Consider the following 15,220-nt stretch of genomic DNA (forward strand, 5'->3'; position numbering starts at 1 on the left):
CATGTAAAAGAGTATAGGCCCAAGATGCCAAATCGTCAGATGATGTAAATCAGTTTAGCTCCATTGACTTTAATGAAGCTATACTAATTTTCCGTGAAAAGATTTTTTCTGTGAATTTGAAATGATGCAGTATAAGTAAATAATTTTCTCCTTTTGTTAGTTGTCTTATATGTTTGTTCTTTTAATGAGATAAACATATTAAGATGCTTTAAAGCTGATAAAATGTACAAAGCAACTAGAGATTAAGTGAAATAACTTTTAAATGATTATGAAACAATAGAATGAAGTCATTCAGTTCACTTTTACAGTAATTTTTCTGACTATAATTATATTTTGAAGATATACACATGATTCTTTTGTATAAGTAGTGGAGCTGTCTTCAGAGCATTAAAATTTAGATGCAATAAACTATTGGGTTTTTTAAACCAGGACCATTGAAACTTGCTTTGTCGATTGAAGCCAAAGCATGGAAGATGCTACTCTGTCGTTACTTAAATGAGGAATATAAGAAGAAAATGACAGACATGATATCATTTATAACTGAATATTTGAAGAAGTTATCTCGACCTATTCGTGACTTAGATGATGTCAGATTTGCAATGGAAGCTTTGTCTAATATACGTGATAATGAAATACAAATGGATATGACCTTGGGACCTATTGAAGTAAGACACTTCTTAATTTTTATTGTTTTGAAATAAAATAATTTATTTAGAATTTGGGATTTTTTAAATAGACTTGGAGAACCCTAATGATGAGTAAATGTTCCTCCACTCTCCACTTTGAGGGATGGGAAACAAAATACTTATTTCTCTCCTTTTACCTCCCTGCAGCAACACTTTTATTGTTCTTGATAGTCACCATCCTAGTCCTACCCTTTTTTGTATGCATAGATAGAGCCTCCTGCAATCTTATCTTTCTGCCTTCCAGATTCCCTCCACAGAGCCACTTTTCATTTAGGAAATCACAGTACATTGTCAGAGGTATATACATAATTTTTCTAGTGCAAGTTCTTTTAGTTTTCCCAGTTTTTTAATTTCTTTTTTTAAAATTGTTCATCTTTTGTGGAAAGAGGGAAAAGGCTAAATGCTAACATTTTCCATTCTGGAGACTAGTTATACTACCATGATACCAGAAAGATAGTGGTTAAATATTTCAAATGATTACAAGAGTACAAAAAGAACAAATGTAAAGGCATAAGTCAGGAAAAGCACGTGTCAGTATAACAAAGTTCAGTGTGTACCTGTTGTTGTACCTTTAAATTTGTCAGATAAAATAGACTGTCTTTCTTCCACTGCTTTCTTTGATGTCAGTAGTTCTCTATATTGGATGTCACTGACATTAAAGAATAAGAGTGTTTTCAATATCCCTACAAACCTCAGTCGTCCGTTCATGGACAGGTTCACAACAGCTATTAAAAAAATAAAAAAGCACAGAAATAACAAAAAGTACCTTCAGCATTCATTTATGCTATTTTTGTTACTTCCTTTAACTGGTTGCTGTGTTATATGTCGTCTGCCTAGTTTGTAGATACTTTGAAGTAGGAATTATATCTTTCTACATATCTATAAAGCACTCCACACAGTGGTGACTGTATACAAATAATATTAATAATCTATGCCTGTCAGGGATTATGTTTCATTTTCATATCTCCAGTAGTATTCTGTCCAGATCATACATAAAACAGGAAAGTCCTTCCACTGGTTTAGTGCATTTGTTGAGATTCTCTTGTGCTTGTTTGCTGGATATTGATGTTAAATTCAAATAAGGACTTCCTATATTAGGGAAATTTGCACTGGTATAACTGTATATTGTATTCACAGTGAAAACCTAGTATTGCACCAGTACAGTGTGTCTACACTAGGGGTTTGCACCAATGTAACTGTCGTGATGTAGTTACACTGGTGCAAATTTCCCTAATTTAGACAAGTCCTTTTCGAGTGTCTGTTTTTCAAATTAGGTATCCTAGTCTGTCAAGGTTGATTCCCCACTCTGACACTTTGAGTGCAGAAGGTGGCGGCCCATAAGGATTCTAAAAATTAATATTGGCCACTTCAGCCTCCCAAGGTTACAGCTTTTCTCTGACCTTGGATGGGTAGATGCTGCCACCACCCAAATGCAAACCCCTTGAAACCCAGGAAGGTGCACTTGGGAATTCCTTCCTGTGGGGTACCCTCAAGCCCTTTCACCCCCCTTCCAGGGAAGAGCTGAGAAAGAAAACAAAGTAAATTAGCTGTTGTCCCCAGCTAATTAAACAACATATGCACATACCTCTTAGGACACCAAAAATCCAATCCTGTTATTAAAAAAAGGTAAATTCTATTAAAAAACAAAAAGGAAGAAAATACATCTAGCACTTAAGCTTCTGCTAGATTTAAAAAACCCACTTACAACAATTAAACATCAAGAATAACCTTCTAGAGGTCCAGCTTAAAGGTTACAAGCAAAACAAAAAGCATTTGGGGTTAGCACAGAGGAGTCCATAGGCCAATAAGAAATAAACAGAAATAAACCTAATCACATCTTTCTAAACATTTCTGATTTACTTACATATCTGGTTGTTAAATAAGTAGTTCTAGATATGATCTGATGATTTTCATATCAGGCCTTCAGCTTCTCAGAGCATAACTGCTCCCTGTTTCCCTTTCCAGAGAACCACAACACACAGACAAAGGGAAGTTTTGTCCCCATTTTAAAAAGTTCTAACCCTCCCATTGGTTCTTTTGATCAGGTGCCCACTCCTTTCGTTTTACCTGTGGGTTTGTTAACCCATTACAGGTAAAGCAAATAGAGAACAGCACCAAGAGGGATTTTATAGCAAACTGGCTGGCTGGTTGTCCATAAAAGGAAGCTACCCCCCTGCCCCCCGATTTATCACAGAGTCATTCATTGTCCTTTGTGTTGTCCCGGAGACCCAAGATTCTTACATTCTTTTTTAATGATCCATTATTCATGAGTTCTAACCTATTTCAGATATGGAATTTCTGTTATTATAGCAGCCCAAAACATGTCTACTGTGAGAAAAGATGTCTCATCCATACAGCTCCCTGATGAATTTAAGCTAGCAGCACTAATAAAATCAGTAAATACCACCAACAGCAAGATTAAAAGAATAGGTAGAGTTTAGACAAGAGAAGAATGAGCACAAGTGGAGACATGGAACAGTATCTTCACCAACAGCAGTAGTTTTAGGAAAGTATAAGTCATCTTGTTCCTTAGTGGGAATCTACCGTGCACCCAGTTTTCTACCAGTTCTTGTGACCTGTACGCTATATGCAGACAATCACAGGAGAGAGGGCAAACCACAATGATTATAGTACAATAATAAATTCTGATAGTAGCAGTGGTGTTCAACATGTCTTCTAGTATAGCCAATTCATGTTGTTATAAATGTGTAGGGAAAATGTTACTGAATCTGATGAGTATTTATTTATTTTATTTTAATAGGTTCAAATATGTCCTACATACTTAGAGAGGGGTATAAGGATAAGGTCCTGACCCAAAGTGTTTACAGTCTATACTATAGAGATTGCTAACATGTAAGTTCCATTGACATCAATGGGATTACTGACATGAGTATGTCACTTCTAAATATAAATATTTTCAGGATAGTGCCCTACGTGGAAAACATATAAATCAGGAATGTGATAAAAACTAGGATATAGAGCAATGATAATTAACAAATTACTTGTTAGTTCCATGTTTTTGTTTGATTTTTGTTCCCCTTACGCCCTCATTGATTTAATTAATGTTTTTTTGAGGGGAGGACTAGTCTTCAGCTTGGTCTACACTACGAGTTTAGGTCGAATTTACCAGTGTTAAATCAATTAACCCTGCACCCGTCCACACAACAAACATTTACTTCGACATAAAGGGCTCTTTAAATCAATTTCTGTACTCCTCCCCGATGAGGGGATTAATGCTGAAATCGATATCGCTGGTTCAAATTAGGGTTAGTGTGGACGCAATTCGACGGTATTGGCCTTCAGGAGCTATCCCACAGTGCACCATTGTGACCATCCTGGACAGCACTTTCAACTCAGATGCACTGGCCAGATGTACAGGAAAAGCCCCACAAACTTTTGAATCTCATTTTCTGTTTCGCCAGTCGAGCTCATCAGCACAGGTGACCATGCAGAGCTCATCAGCACAGGTAACCATGCAGTCCGAGAATCGAAAAAGAGCTCCAGCATGGACAATACAGGAGGTACTGGATCTGATTGCTGTATGGGGAGACGATTCCGTGCTATCAGAACTATGTTCCAAAAGACGAAATGCCAATACATTTAAAAAAATCTCCAAGGGCATGATGGAGAGAGGCCAGAACAGGGACTCAACACAGTGCTGCATGAAAGTTAAGGACCTCAGACAAGCGTACCAGAAAACCAAAGAATCAGATGGATGCTCCGGGGCAGAGCCGTGGACATGCCACTTCTACACTGAGCTGCATGTAATTCTGGGGGGCAGGGCGGGTGCCACCACTACCCCACCCCTGACGGTGGATTCCAAGGAGGAGGTACTCTCAACCATGCCTGAGGATTTTGCGATGGGGAAGATGAGAAGGAGAAGGAGGAGAGCTTGAGGAGAGCACACAGCACACCATTCTCCCCAACAGCCAGGATCTTTTTCTCATCCTGACTGAAATACCCTCCCAACCCTCCCAAGGCGGTATCCTGGACTATGAAGCCGTAGAAGAGCCCTCTGGTGAGTGTACATTTGTATATATAATACATGGTTTAAAAGCAAGTGTTTTGTAATGATTATTTTGCCCTGAGGACTTGGGATACATTCGTGGCCAGTACAGCTACTGGAAAAGTCTGTTAACGTGTCTGGGATGGATGGAGCGGAAATTCTCCAGAGACATCTCCATGAAGCTCTGCTGGAGATACTCTAAAAGCTTTTGCAGAAAGTTTCTGGGGAGAGCAGCCTTATTCCGTCCTCCATGGTAGGACACTTTACCACGCCATGCTAGTAGCAAGTAATCTGGTATCATTTCATGACAAAATTGGCAGCATATGGTCCCAGTGTTCGTTGGCATTCAAGCAACATCCATTGTTTATCTCTCTGTGTTATCCTCAGGACAGTGATATTGTTCATGGTAACCTGGTTGAAATACGGGACTTTAATTAAAGGGACATTCAGAGGTGGCCATTCCTACTGGGCTGTTTGCCTGTGGCTGAAAAGAAACCCTCCCTGCAGTTATCCAAGTTGTGGGGGCATTGGTGCTGAGCTGTTCGCATTTGGCTAGCAGGGATCTTCCCTGTTACCAGCCAAGTCGTGGGGAGAGGAGCAAAGCGATCATCCCAGAGAATTGGATGGGGGAGTTAGTTTGGTTTCTACTGCTGCACATTAACATGAAACTGCAGCACTCAACAGGCTTTGGTTGGTATGGGAAAGGAAGGCGCTGCTTTTATGAAGGTTGCAGAAGTCAAAAGACTGTGGCTTACCATGGCCACCTGCAACCCAATTTGGTTGCATGGCCCTGCGTCTGTGATCTCTAACACCAAAGCCGCGGGCACTCAATATAAGATGCAAAATGTGACCTTATACCGAAATCACATGTGATATGTAATGTGAATAGTGTTGTTCACCATGAGTATACCCATTGTTCTGTAAAATGTATCTTTTTAAATACTTCTCTCCCTTTTTTCCGTCCCGCAGCTGCAAATTTTTGAAACCTCCCTCCTCTGTCCCGAAGGCTCTCCCAGATAAGGTGGCAAAAAAAACGCATGCACGATGAAATGTTCTCTGAGACAATGCAGTCAACCAGCATTGAAAGAGCTCATCTGAATGTGTGGAAGGACACATTATCACAGTACAGGAAAGGAGCCAATGAATGTGAGGACAGGAGGGACAAACGTGAGGATAGGAGGGAAGATCGAGATGAGAGGTGGCGGCAGAAAGATCAGAGGAGGCAGGATGCAATGCTGGGGCTACTGCGGGATCAAACGGACATGCTCTGGCATCTGGTGGAGCTTCAGGAACAGCAGCAGGATCACAGAGTGCTGCTGCAGCCCCTGTTCAACCGCCATCCACCCTCTCCAAGTTCCATAGCCTCCTCACCCAGATACCCAAGAATGCGGGGGGGAGGCTCCGTGCACCCTGGCACTCTACCCCAGTCGGCAGCCCAAGCAACAGAAGGCTGTCATTCAACAAGTTTTGAAGTAGTCTTTTCCTTTCCTCCTCCCCTTCTCCCACACCCCACCCAAGCTACCTTGTCAGTTCTCTCCCTATTTTTATAATCAATTAATAAAGAATACATGTTTTTTAAATTATAGTGACTTTATTTCCTTTGCAAGCAAGCTGCGATTGAAGGGGGAGGGTGGGTGGCTTACAGGGAATGAGTCAACCAACAGAGCGGGTTTTCATCAAGGAGAAACAAACAGAACTGTCACACTATAGCCTGGCCAGTCATGAAACTGATTTTCAAAGCTTCTCTGATGCGCAGCGCTTCCTGGTGTGCTCTTCTAATTGCCCGGGTGTCTTTTCTGCACGTAATCAGCGGCCAGGCGATTTGCCTCAGCCTCCCACCCCTCCATAAACGTCTCCCCCTTACTCTCACAGAGACTGTGGAGCACACAGCAAGCAGCAATAACAATAGGATTATTGGTTTCGTTGAGGTCTGAGCGAGTTAGTAAAGTGGGCCAGCAACCCTTTAAACGTCCAAATGCACATTCTACCACCATTTTGCACTTGCTCAGCCTATAGTTGCACAGCTCCTGACTACTGTCCAGGCTGCCTGTGTATGGCTTCATGAGCCATGGCATTGAGGGGTAGGCTGGGTCCCTAAGGATAACTATAGGCATGTCAACATCCCCAATGGTTATTTTCTGGTCTTGGAAGTAAATCCCTTTCTGCAGCTGTTTAAACAGACTAATGTTCCTGAAGACGCGAGCGTCATGAACCCTTCCCGGCTATCCCACATTGATGTTGGTGAAATGTCCCTTGATATCCACCAGTGCTTGCAACAGCATTGAAAAGTACCCCTTGTGGTTTATGTACTGGCTGCTCTGGTGGTCCAGTGCCAAGATGGGGATATGGGTTCTGTCTATCACCCCACCATAGTTAGGGGATCCCATTGCAGCAAAGCCATATACTATGACCTGCACATTTCCCAGAGTCACTACCTTTGGTAGCAGCAACTCAGTGATTGCTTTGGCTACTTGCATCACAGCAGCCCCCACAGTAGATTTTCCCACTCCAAATTGATTCCTGACTGACCGGGAGCAGTCTGACGTTGCAAGCTTCCACAGAGATATCACCACTCACTTCTCAACTGTGAGGGCTGCTCTCATCTTGGTATTCTGACACTTCAAGGCAGGGGAAAGCAAGTCACAAAGTTCCATGGAAGTGCCCTTATGCATGCAAAAGTTTTGCAGCCACTGGGAATCGTCCCACACCTGCAACACTATGCCATTCCACCGCTCTGTGCTTGTTTCCTGGGCCCAGAATCAGCGTTCCACGGTGTCGGAGAAAAACAGAATTCTTACTCTCTGGTTGGGTGCAGCAAGTCAGATACTTTATTCTCTAGCAAGTGCATGGAGGGAGAGAGTACACTAGGACACAGGGTTCCCCCACCTAGGCAGGTCTCTCTAAAGATAAACAATTAGAGCCAACATTTATACCTTTTTTACAGACGATAATGAGCACCAGCTGCATATTGTTTATACATATTCCTTCTCTCTATCTTATTTCTCGCAACAATTTCTGCTATAGTCTACATTCCATTTTTATCTTAACACAAGGTCAAAACAACCTCTCTCACAGTTCTTCTTCACTCGCCTCACAGAATCTTCGCTTCTGCAAGTCTTGCGTTATGAGGGTTACAGCTAGCCTGACTCTTGCTCACAGAAGGGACTGTTTACATTGAAATCCCCTTCAAATCCCTGTCAGTTCCTGCTCTACTTCCACAATGACATGAACTTTGCCCAGCACCCATGCTTTGAGAGAGTTCTGTGTCCATGTCCTCATCATTCTCATCACCTCACTTCTGTTGCCTCCTTCTTGCCTGTTTTTTCAGGTTCTGGTTCTGCATAAACTGCATGATAATGCACGAGGTGTTTACAGTGTTGATGGTTGCTGCATTGAGATGAGCGGGCTCCATACTTGCCGTGGTATGGTGTCTGCACTGAAAAAAGGCACGAAACAATTGTCTGCCGTTGCTCTGATGGAGGGAGGGGCGACTGACGACATGACTTACAGGGAATTAAAATCAACAAAGGAGGTGGCTTTGCATCAAGGAGAAACACAAACAACTGTCACATAGAATGGCCCCCTCAAGGATTGAATTCAAAACCCTGGGTTTAGCAGGCCATTGATTTCATGGAGGGAGGGGGGAGTAATTGAATACAAAACAAATCTGGTCTATTTCTTGTTTTGATCCACTCCATCTATCTTATACATCTTAGGCTGGCAGCAGACAGTGCAGTACAACTGCTAGCCATCATCATCTTATGGGTGCTCAGCAGAAGATGCTTCATTATTGCTGCTAGCCATTGTCATCTCCTGGGTGCTTGGCAGAAGATGGGGAATGACTTGGCTGAGTCACTCCCAGGTCTGTCCAGGTGCTCCTGACCGACCTCACCAAGGTCAGCTAAAAGAGCACCCAGGAGTATGATGATGATGGCTACCAGGCTTAATGCACTATCTGCTGCCAAAAGGCAATGAGCTGCTGCTGTGTAGCAATGCAGTCCCACATCTCCCAGCACCCAGGAGACATACGGTGATGGTCAGCTAAGTGGGCTCCATGCTTGCCATGGTATGGTGTCTGCACAGGTAACCCAGGAAAAAAGGCGCAAAATGATTGTCTTCCGTTGCTTTCATGGAGGGAGGTAGGGAGAGGGGGGCCTGATGACATGTACCCAGAACCACCTGTGACTATGTTTTTTGCCCCATCAGGCATTGGGATCTCAACCCAGAATTCCAATGGGCGGGGGAACTGCGGGAACTATGGGATAGCTATGGGATAACTACTCACAGTGCAATGATCCAGAAGTTGACGCTAGTCTCGGTACTATGGACACACACCGCCAAATTAATGTGCTTAGTATGGACGCATGCACTCGACTTTATACAATCTGTTGGCAAAAATCAAATTCTGTAAAATTGGAGTAATTTTGTAGTGTAGATATACCCTTCATAAGCCTTACTGAAGTGTGGGTTAAGGGAATACTTAGAAGAGGAGATGATGTAGACTTGGGCTGAGATACGAAGAGGTTTCCAGGCATAAAGGATTGCAGGGAAGAAAGAACTGTGTATTCACAGGCAGTCGTAAGTTGCAGTGAATGCGCGCTACAAGTACACAACAGCAAGCAAGTGGCTTATATACTTCACTCAGCCTTTTGTCTTAGTTGGTTATAATTTTTCTTTGCTTGGTCATGAACCTTAAACTAAACTAATTATCCCATTTTCTCCTGTAAATAATCTGTGCCCTGTTTCTACAATGAAGGTAGTAAACTAGAGAATATATAAGCTGCCGCATTAATAGAACCAAACTACATAAAAAATCAAGGAATGTTAGGGTCATCCCAGCATTATTATATGTGAAAGCACTTGATAAATCAGTCTGAACATATTGCAATAATCGTCTTTGTAAACAGGATGATAGAAAACCTTTGAAATATGCAGTGTGGTGCTGATAATCATCCAGAGTTGGGAACATTTCTCAAAATGTACATGTATATCCATATAGTATACAAATTAATAATCTACTTTGAAAAAATGTAATTAGCATGAAAAACATGTTATATAATAATACATTTTAGGACGTTCTGTGAACGTTAACACAGGCAATGTCTAGGGTTTCTAAATTTGCCTCTAATATTTCACACAGCTCTGCTCATTACAAGATTAGCTGTATCTGTTGTAGTCAGAGACTGGCTCTTCTTCATCCAAAGACCCTTTTTAAAAAAACAACTAAACATAAATATTGGCCCTAAACTAAGTTGACTGTATTAATTTAAAGTATATTTTACAAACTTTGTATTCTTGCAAATAAATTTGAATTGTATCATGATTGTTTTTTCTTCTTTTATAGGAAGCTTATAGTATTTTAAATAGATTTGAAGTTGAGGTAACAAAAGAGGAATCAGAAGGAGTTGATACACTTAGATATTCTTTTAACAAATTACAGACCAAAGCCGTGAGTATCTGAATCTGTACTTTTTCTACTACTCATTAGAAGATAGTATGAGTCATTAGGCTTATATGAGAGTAAGGGACTAATACATAAGATGTACTGCTTCAAGAGTAGCCAGTGTTGGAATTGGTCACCTCTTACAATGATAGTGAGAAAAGTAAGAAGAACAGGAGTACTTGTGGCAGATTAGAGACTACCAAATTTATTTCAGCATGAGCTTTCGTGAGCTACAGCTCACTTCTTCGGATGCATAGAATGGAACACACAGACAGGAGATATTTATACATACAGAGAACATGAAAAGGTAGAAGTATGCATACCAACAGGAAGAGTCTAATCAATTTGAGATGAGCTATCATCAGCAGAGAAAAAAACTTTTGAAGTGATAATAAGATGACCAAAAGTGAGGAGAACTAACATACGGAAACAGATTCAATTGGTAATGACTCAACCATCCAGTCTCTGTTAGCTTGAAGTTAATTGTACTAATTGCATTAATTCGAGTTCAGCAGCTCTTCTTTGGAGTCTGTTTTGAAGTTTTTGTTGCAAAATTGTCACCTTTAGTCTGTCACTGAGTGGTTAGAGAGATTGATAGTGTTCCCCACTGGTTTTGAATGTATGATCCTGATGTCAGTTTGTGTCCATTTTATCTTTTGTGTAGAGGTCGCGGTTTGGGCCAATGTAACATGGCAGAGGAGCATGCTGCACACATGGCATAATTCACGTCAGTAGATGTGCAGTGAATGAGCCCTGTGGCGTGCGATGTGATTAGGTCCTATGATGGTGTCACTGAAATCGATATGTGAGAAGAGCTGGCATCGGGCTTGTGCAAGGATAGGTCCTGGATTAGTTTTATGTTGGCATGGTGCGGTTGCTGTAAGTATTTGCTTCAGCTGGGAGGCTCGTCATAAGTAGGACTGGCCATATCCCCAAAGATCTGGAGAGTGAGAACATCTTAAGGATAGGTTGTAGTCTTGATGATGACCCTGAAAGAGGTTTCATGGTGTCTGAGATGATGGCCTAGTGGCGTCTGTTTATTTCTTTGTGGCTTCCTGTAGCAGGTGCTCTGGTACTCTCCGCCTCTGTCAATACGTTTTTATCACATCTTGTAGTTTTAAGAATGCTTGAAGAAGATCTTAATCTTTATCTCTGCGCTGAGATTGGAGGCAATACGATTGGTATCTTAGAAGCTCGTAGACATGATTGGATGTGGTGTGTCCCGGAGGAACTGAGGCATGTAGGTAAGTTAAGCTTTAGCTTCCGTTTAGGTAGTTTTATGTGACCATGCTATAGCACAGTATGCCTAAAGAAATGACCGCTTGTTGGATGTCTAGGCTAAGTTATGGTAGATGGAAATGTAAATCACTGGTGGAATTCCTCGAGGCTTCTTTCCATGAGTCCAAGATGCTGAAGATGTCCATCAAGTAGCGCAAGTAAGTAGGGGTAGGGAACAGGAGCTAAGGAAGCGTTCGTTCTAATCAGCCCAATAAATGATTGGCATAACTGTGGGCACCATCGGACCCATAGCAGAGCCACTGACTAAGGCTAGTAATTTGCCCAAAATTAATGTGTGAGGACAAAGTACAAAGTCCAGCCACCAGTTAGCTGTGATATATCGGAGGATATTCCTACGGCTTGTAGTCCATCTTGTGTGAGTGTTGGTGTACGAGGGCTACCACATCCATAGTGCCAGGATGGTGTTTTCTGGAAGATCACCGAGCTTGTAGTTTCCCGCAGAAGTCAATGGGCGCTAAGATATAAGCGAGTGCTGGAAGCATAGGGCCTGAAGCGAGAGAGTTCCACAAGCCAGTACAATCAACAAATCAGGGAGAACACTTCAATCTCTCTAAACCACTCAAGCTGACAACCTGAAGGTGACAATTTTGCAACAAAAATACTTCAAAACAGACTCTCAAGAGAGACTGCTGAACTTGAATAATCTATCTAATTGAACACAATTAACTGAAGCCAAACAGAGACGGGAATGGTTGGGTCATTATACTAACGATCATATCCGTATGTTAAGTTCTCTCAACCTTCGCACAATGAGTCGTCTTATTATCCACTTCAAAAGTTTTTTTTTCTCCTGCTTGATGATAGCTCATCTCAATTGATTAGACTCTTCCTGTTGGTATGCATACTTCTACCTTTTCATGTTCTCTGTATGTATAAATATCTCCTGTCTGTGTGTTCCGTTCTATGCATCCGAAGAAGTGAGCTGTAGCTCACGAAAGCTCATGCTGAAATAAATTTGTTAGTCTCTAATGTGCCACAAGTACTCCTGTTCTTTTTGCGGATACAGACTAACACGGCTGCTACTCTGAAACCTGAGAAAAGTAAGTTACTTCCCACATTTCATAGAGTCAGAATGCAGCTGAATCCTATCCTTTTGTTTTGTCCTTCCCTAGTACTTTTTAAAAAAATCTCTGAATATGGATGTTCAGGTTTTGTTCTGTAGTTAGTTTGGTTTAGTTTAGTTTGTTTTGACCACTCTGAATTTTCTAAAGATGAGGAAGTTACAGCATCTTGTAAGAAAATAATGCCTGAAGGTGTTAGGGTTTTTTGTTTTGATTTTTTTTAAAACTCTGTGTTCATATTTAGCTGTTTGAATAAAAAGCTATTTTTGTCCAACGCTTCTGTAGTTTTTTTAATGTAACAAATCAACTTGATTATATAGAATTGACATCTCTTTCTTTATTAGGATTTTTTTAAGAAATAACTTTATTTCAATAATTTATTAATAAATGAACATTCATTTATATTTTAGGTCAGTGTTCAAGATGAGTTGGTTCAAGTTCAGCCGAAATTTAAGAGTAATCTATTAGAGTCCGTTGAAATTTTTCGTGAAGATGTGGCAAACTTTGACACATCATATGAAACGGTAATTACATTTGGAAGTTATCTATGGGGCTTGCGGTTCAGTTCCTCGGAATATATGGCTTGCAGCAGCTGAGTACCAAATTTTTGATCTGCTGAGTTGTCCCTATGAGTTCCTGAGGGCATGGTAACCCAACCGACCTTCTGTCATAGTTACTAGGTCAGCTGTGCTTTAGATCCCTTTTAGTCCTTCTTAAGGGCACCCCTCAGATGATAAGCCTGCCCTCATTAATCTCTCTCAAGGGTTGAAACATACAGTTTTACTACTCTTAATCTTCATCTCTGGGCTGCACCCCTGCTATTTCTCAACCATGTCTATGTGACAGACTCAACTGAGTTTAGCACCCGTAAGACTTTTCTCTGGGATCCTGTGACCAGCAAGCTGATTAATGTGACTCAAAAATAATTTATTCAAAATAAAGTTTTATTTATTCTTTCACACAAAGATATAAAACAAAAAAGGCCTATATGCATTTTCACACAGCTCTTGTTCCTGGACACCCACCTGGATGCTGTATTTGGGTCCCACAGTCCTGGGCCCCGTATGGTTTAAGCTTCCATTAGTCTGAATATGCTGCAGCACTGCCTCTTTCCTTGGTCTCAGTGGCACCTGTGCATAGATTCTCTGTTATCCCCTCTTGGAAATGTTTCTTCACAGCCCAGCTGGCCTCAGCCCCAGGATCAGTGTTGTGTCTTCTTTCCTCCCCACACAGATGTCCCAGTAGTTTAACCATACCATCTCCCAGAACTCCAACTTTGTGGGCATTCTGGGCTTACAATGTAACTCTTTAGGGATACATGATAGGTGAAACATATAACACAGACAAAGGTTTCTAAACACAATTACTCCTTGCTTTAAATAGCAAAAAATCTATACAGATCCAGTCATAAATAATAAATCCCTACATACATTTCCTCACTTCATTTTCATTACCACTGTGGAACTTGATCTGGGCTTGGGTCAGAGTTTCTAGGATGTTCAGGATCCCCTTCCGGCAGTTCATGGCTTCCCCTCTGAATCCTGGAGTCTCTCTGTCTCTCCTCCAGGTCAGCTGTCTTTGATGCTGTCTGGTCCCAACTCAAAAAAGTTCTCTATTCTATGAAAGCATGCTCAGTTTACTTCTGTCCCTTACCTCAAGCTTCCTGAGTAGGGTGACCAGATAGCAAGTGTGAAAAATCAGGACGGGGTGGGGGGATAATAGGAACCCATTTAAAAAAAGCCCCAAATAACGGGACTGTCCCTATAAAATCGGGAATCTGGTCACTCTATTCCTGAGTGTGATCTGTAACTATACTACATGTCTGAGTTATTCTGCGTATATAAATCCTAGCATTAACACCTGGCTTCTTAATTCTGATGTTTAGGAATTTTCCAGACTCCAGGTCCTCTCCCAGACAAATGTAGACTAACTGGTTTCCCAGTTCTTGTAATCCTCCTTAGCATACCCATTATTCAGTCAGAGCACAGTTAGATATGCCTTATTGGAACATCTTCCAGAGTTACATGAGGTGATCGCTAAGGGTATTGTCTCAGCCTTGTCTCCAAGCATTTTCTGATACTTCTGACTTCTTTAGCAAGTTCAGTGGAGACTGCAATTATTCTTCATTTGTGAAGCTATCCTGATTTTTGCCAACTAAAGATCAGGCTCTATACCTTTTATAAAGGATTGGTCTTAATGATTAGCTCATTTTTTCTCATATTACTGAGGGTAACATTTTCAAAAGCACCTAAGTGCCTTAGGAATAGATCTGGGTAACATTTTCTGACCTGAAAAATGCAGATTTGTGGCAACAAAAATGCTTTGTGAATTTTTGTTGAATTTGCTGAATTGTTTTGGTCAGAAAAGAAAATTTGGAAAAAATCAAAACAATTTCTTTTGAAATTTTCTAAATTAAACATGATTTTTTGAAACAAAACTACCTTTGTTTAGAAATTTACTTCAATTTTATTTTAAAATGGTTAGAAAAACTTAAAAACAGAATGAAATATTTCATTTTGGGTCAAACAAAATGTTTTGCTTGTGTCAAAACAATTTTTTTGACTATTTTGTTGCACTAAAAAATTTTAAAAAATGTTCATTTGAGTCAACCTGAAGTAATTTTTTGTTTTGTTTTTTGGTATGACCTGCAACTGAAAAGTCAGTTATTCACACATTTCTGTTTAGGAGCCTATATCCCACTGATTTCATGTAAAGGCTTTTGAAA

At 40.8% G+C, this 15,220-nt stretch overlaps 1 protein-coding gene across 1 annotated transcript in view; it reads left to right on the plus strand.

Annotated features, from left to right (window-relative positions):
* DNAH8 (dynein axonemal heavy chain 8) overlaps nt 1-15,220 on the plus strand; it is a 621,721-nt gene that overhangs the window by 251,191 nt on the left and 355,310 nt on the right. The window contains exons 30-32 of the mRNA XM_075064269.1: nt 430-665; nt 10,037-10,141; nt 12,906-13,019. Of these exons, the coding sequence (XP_074920370.1) occupies nt 430-665; nt 10,037-10,141; nt 12,906-13,019 (455 nt within the window). The remainder of the gene's footprint in view (nt 1-429; nt 666-10,036; nt 10,142-12,905; nt 13,020-15,220) is intronic.

The sequence above is a fragment of the Chelonoidis abingdonii genome, chromosome 3, assembly GCF_003597395.2.
Source record: "Chelonoidis abingdonii isolate Lonesome George chromosome 3, CheloAbing_2.0, whole genome shotgun sequence".
Lineage (NCBI taxonomy): Eukaryota > Metazoa > Chordata > Testudines > Testudinidae > Chelonoidis > Chelonoidis abingdonii.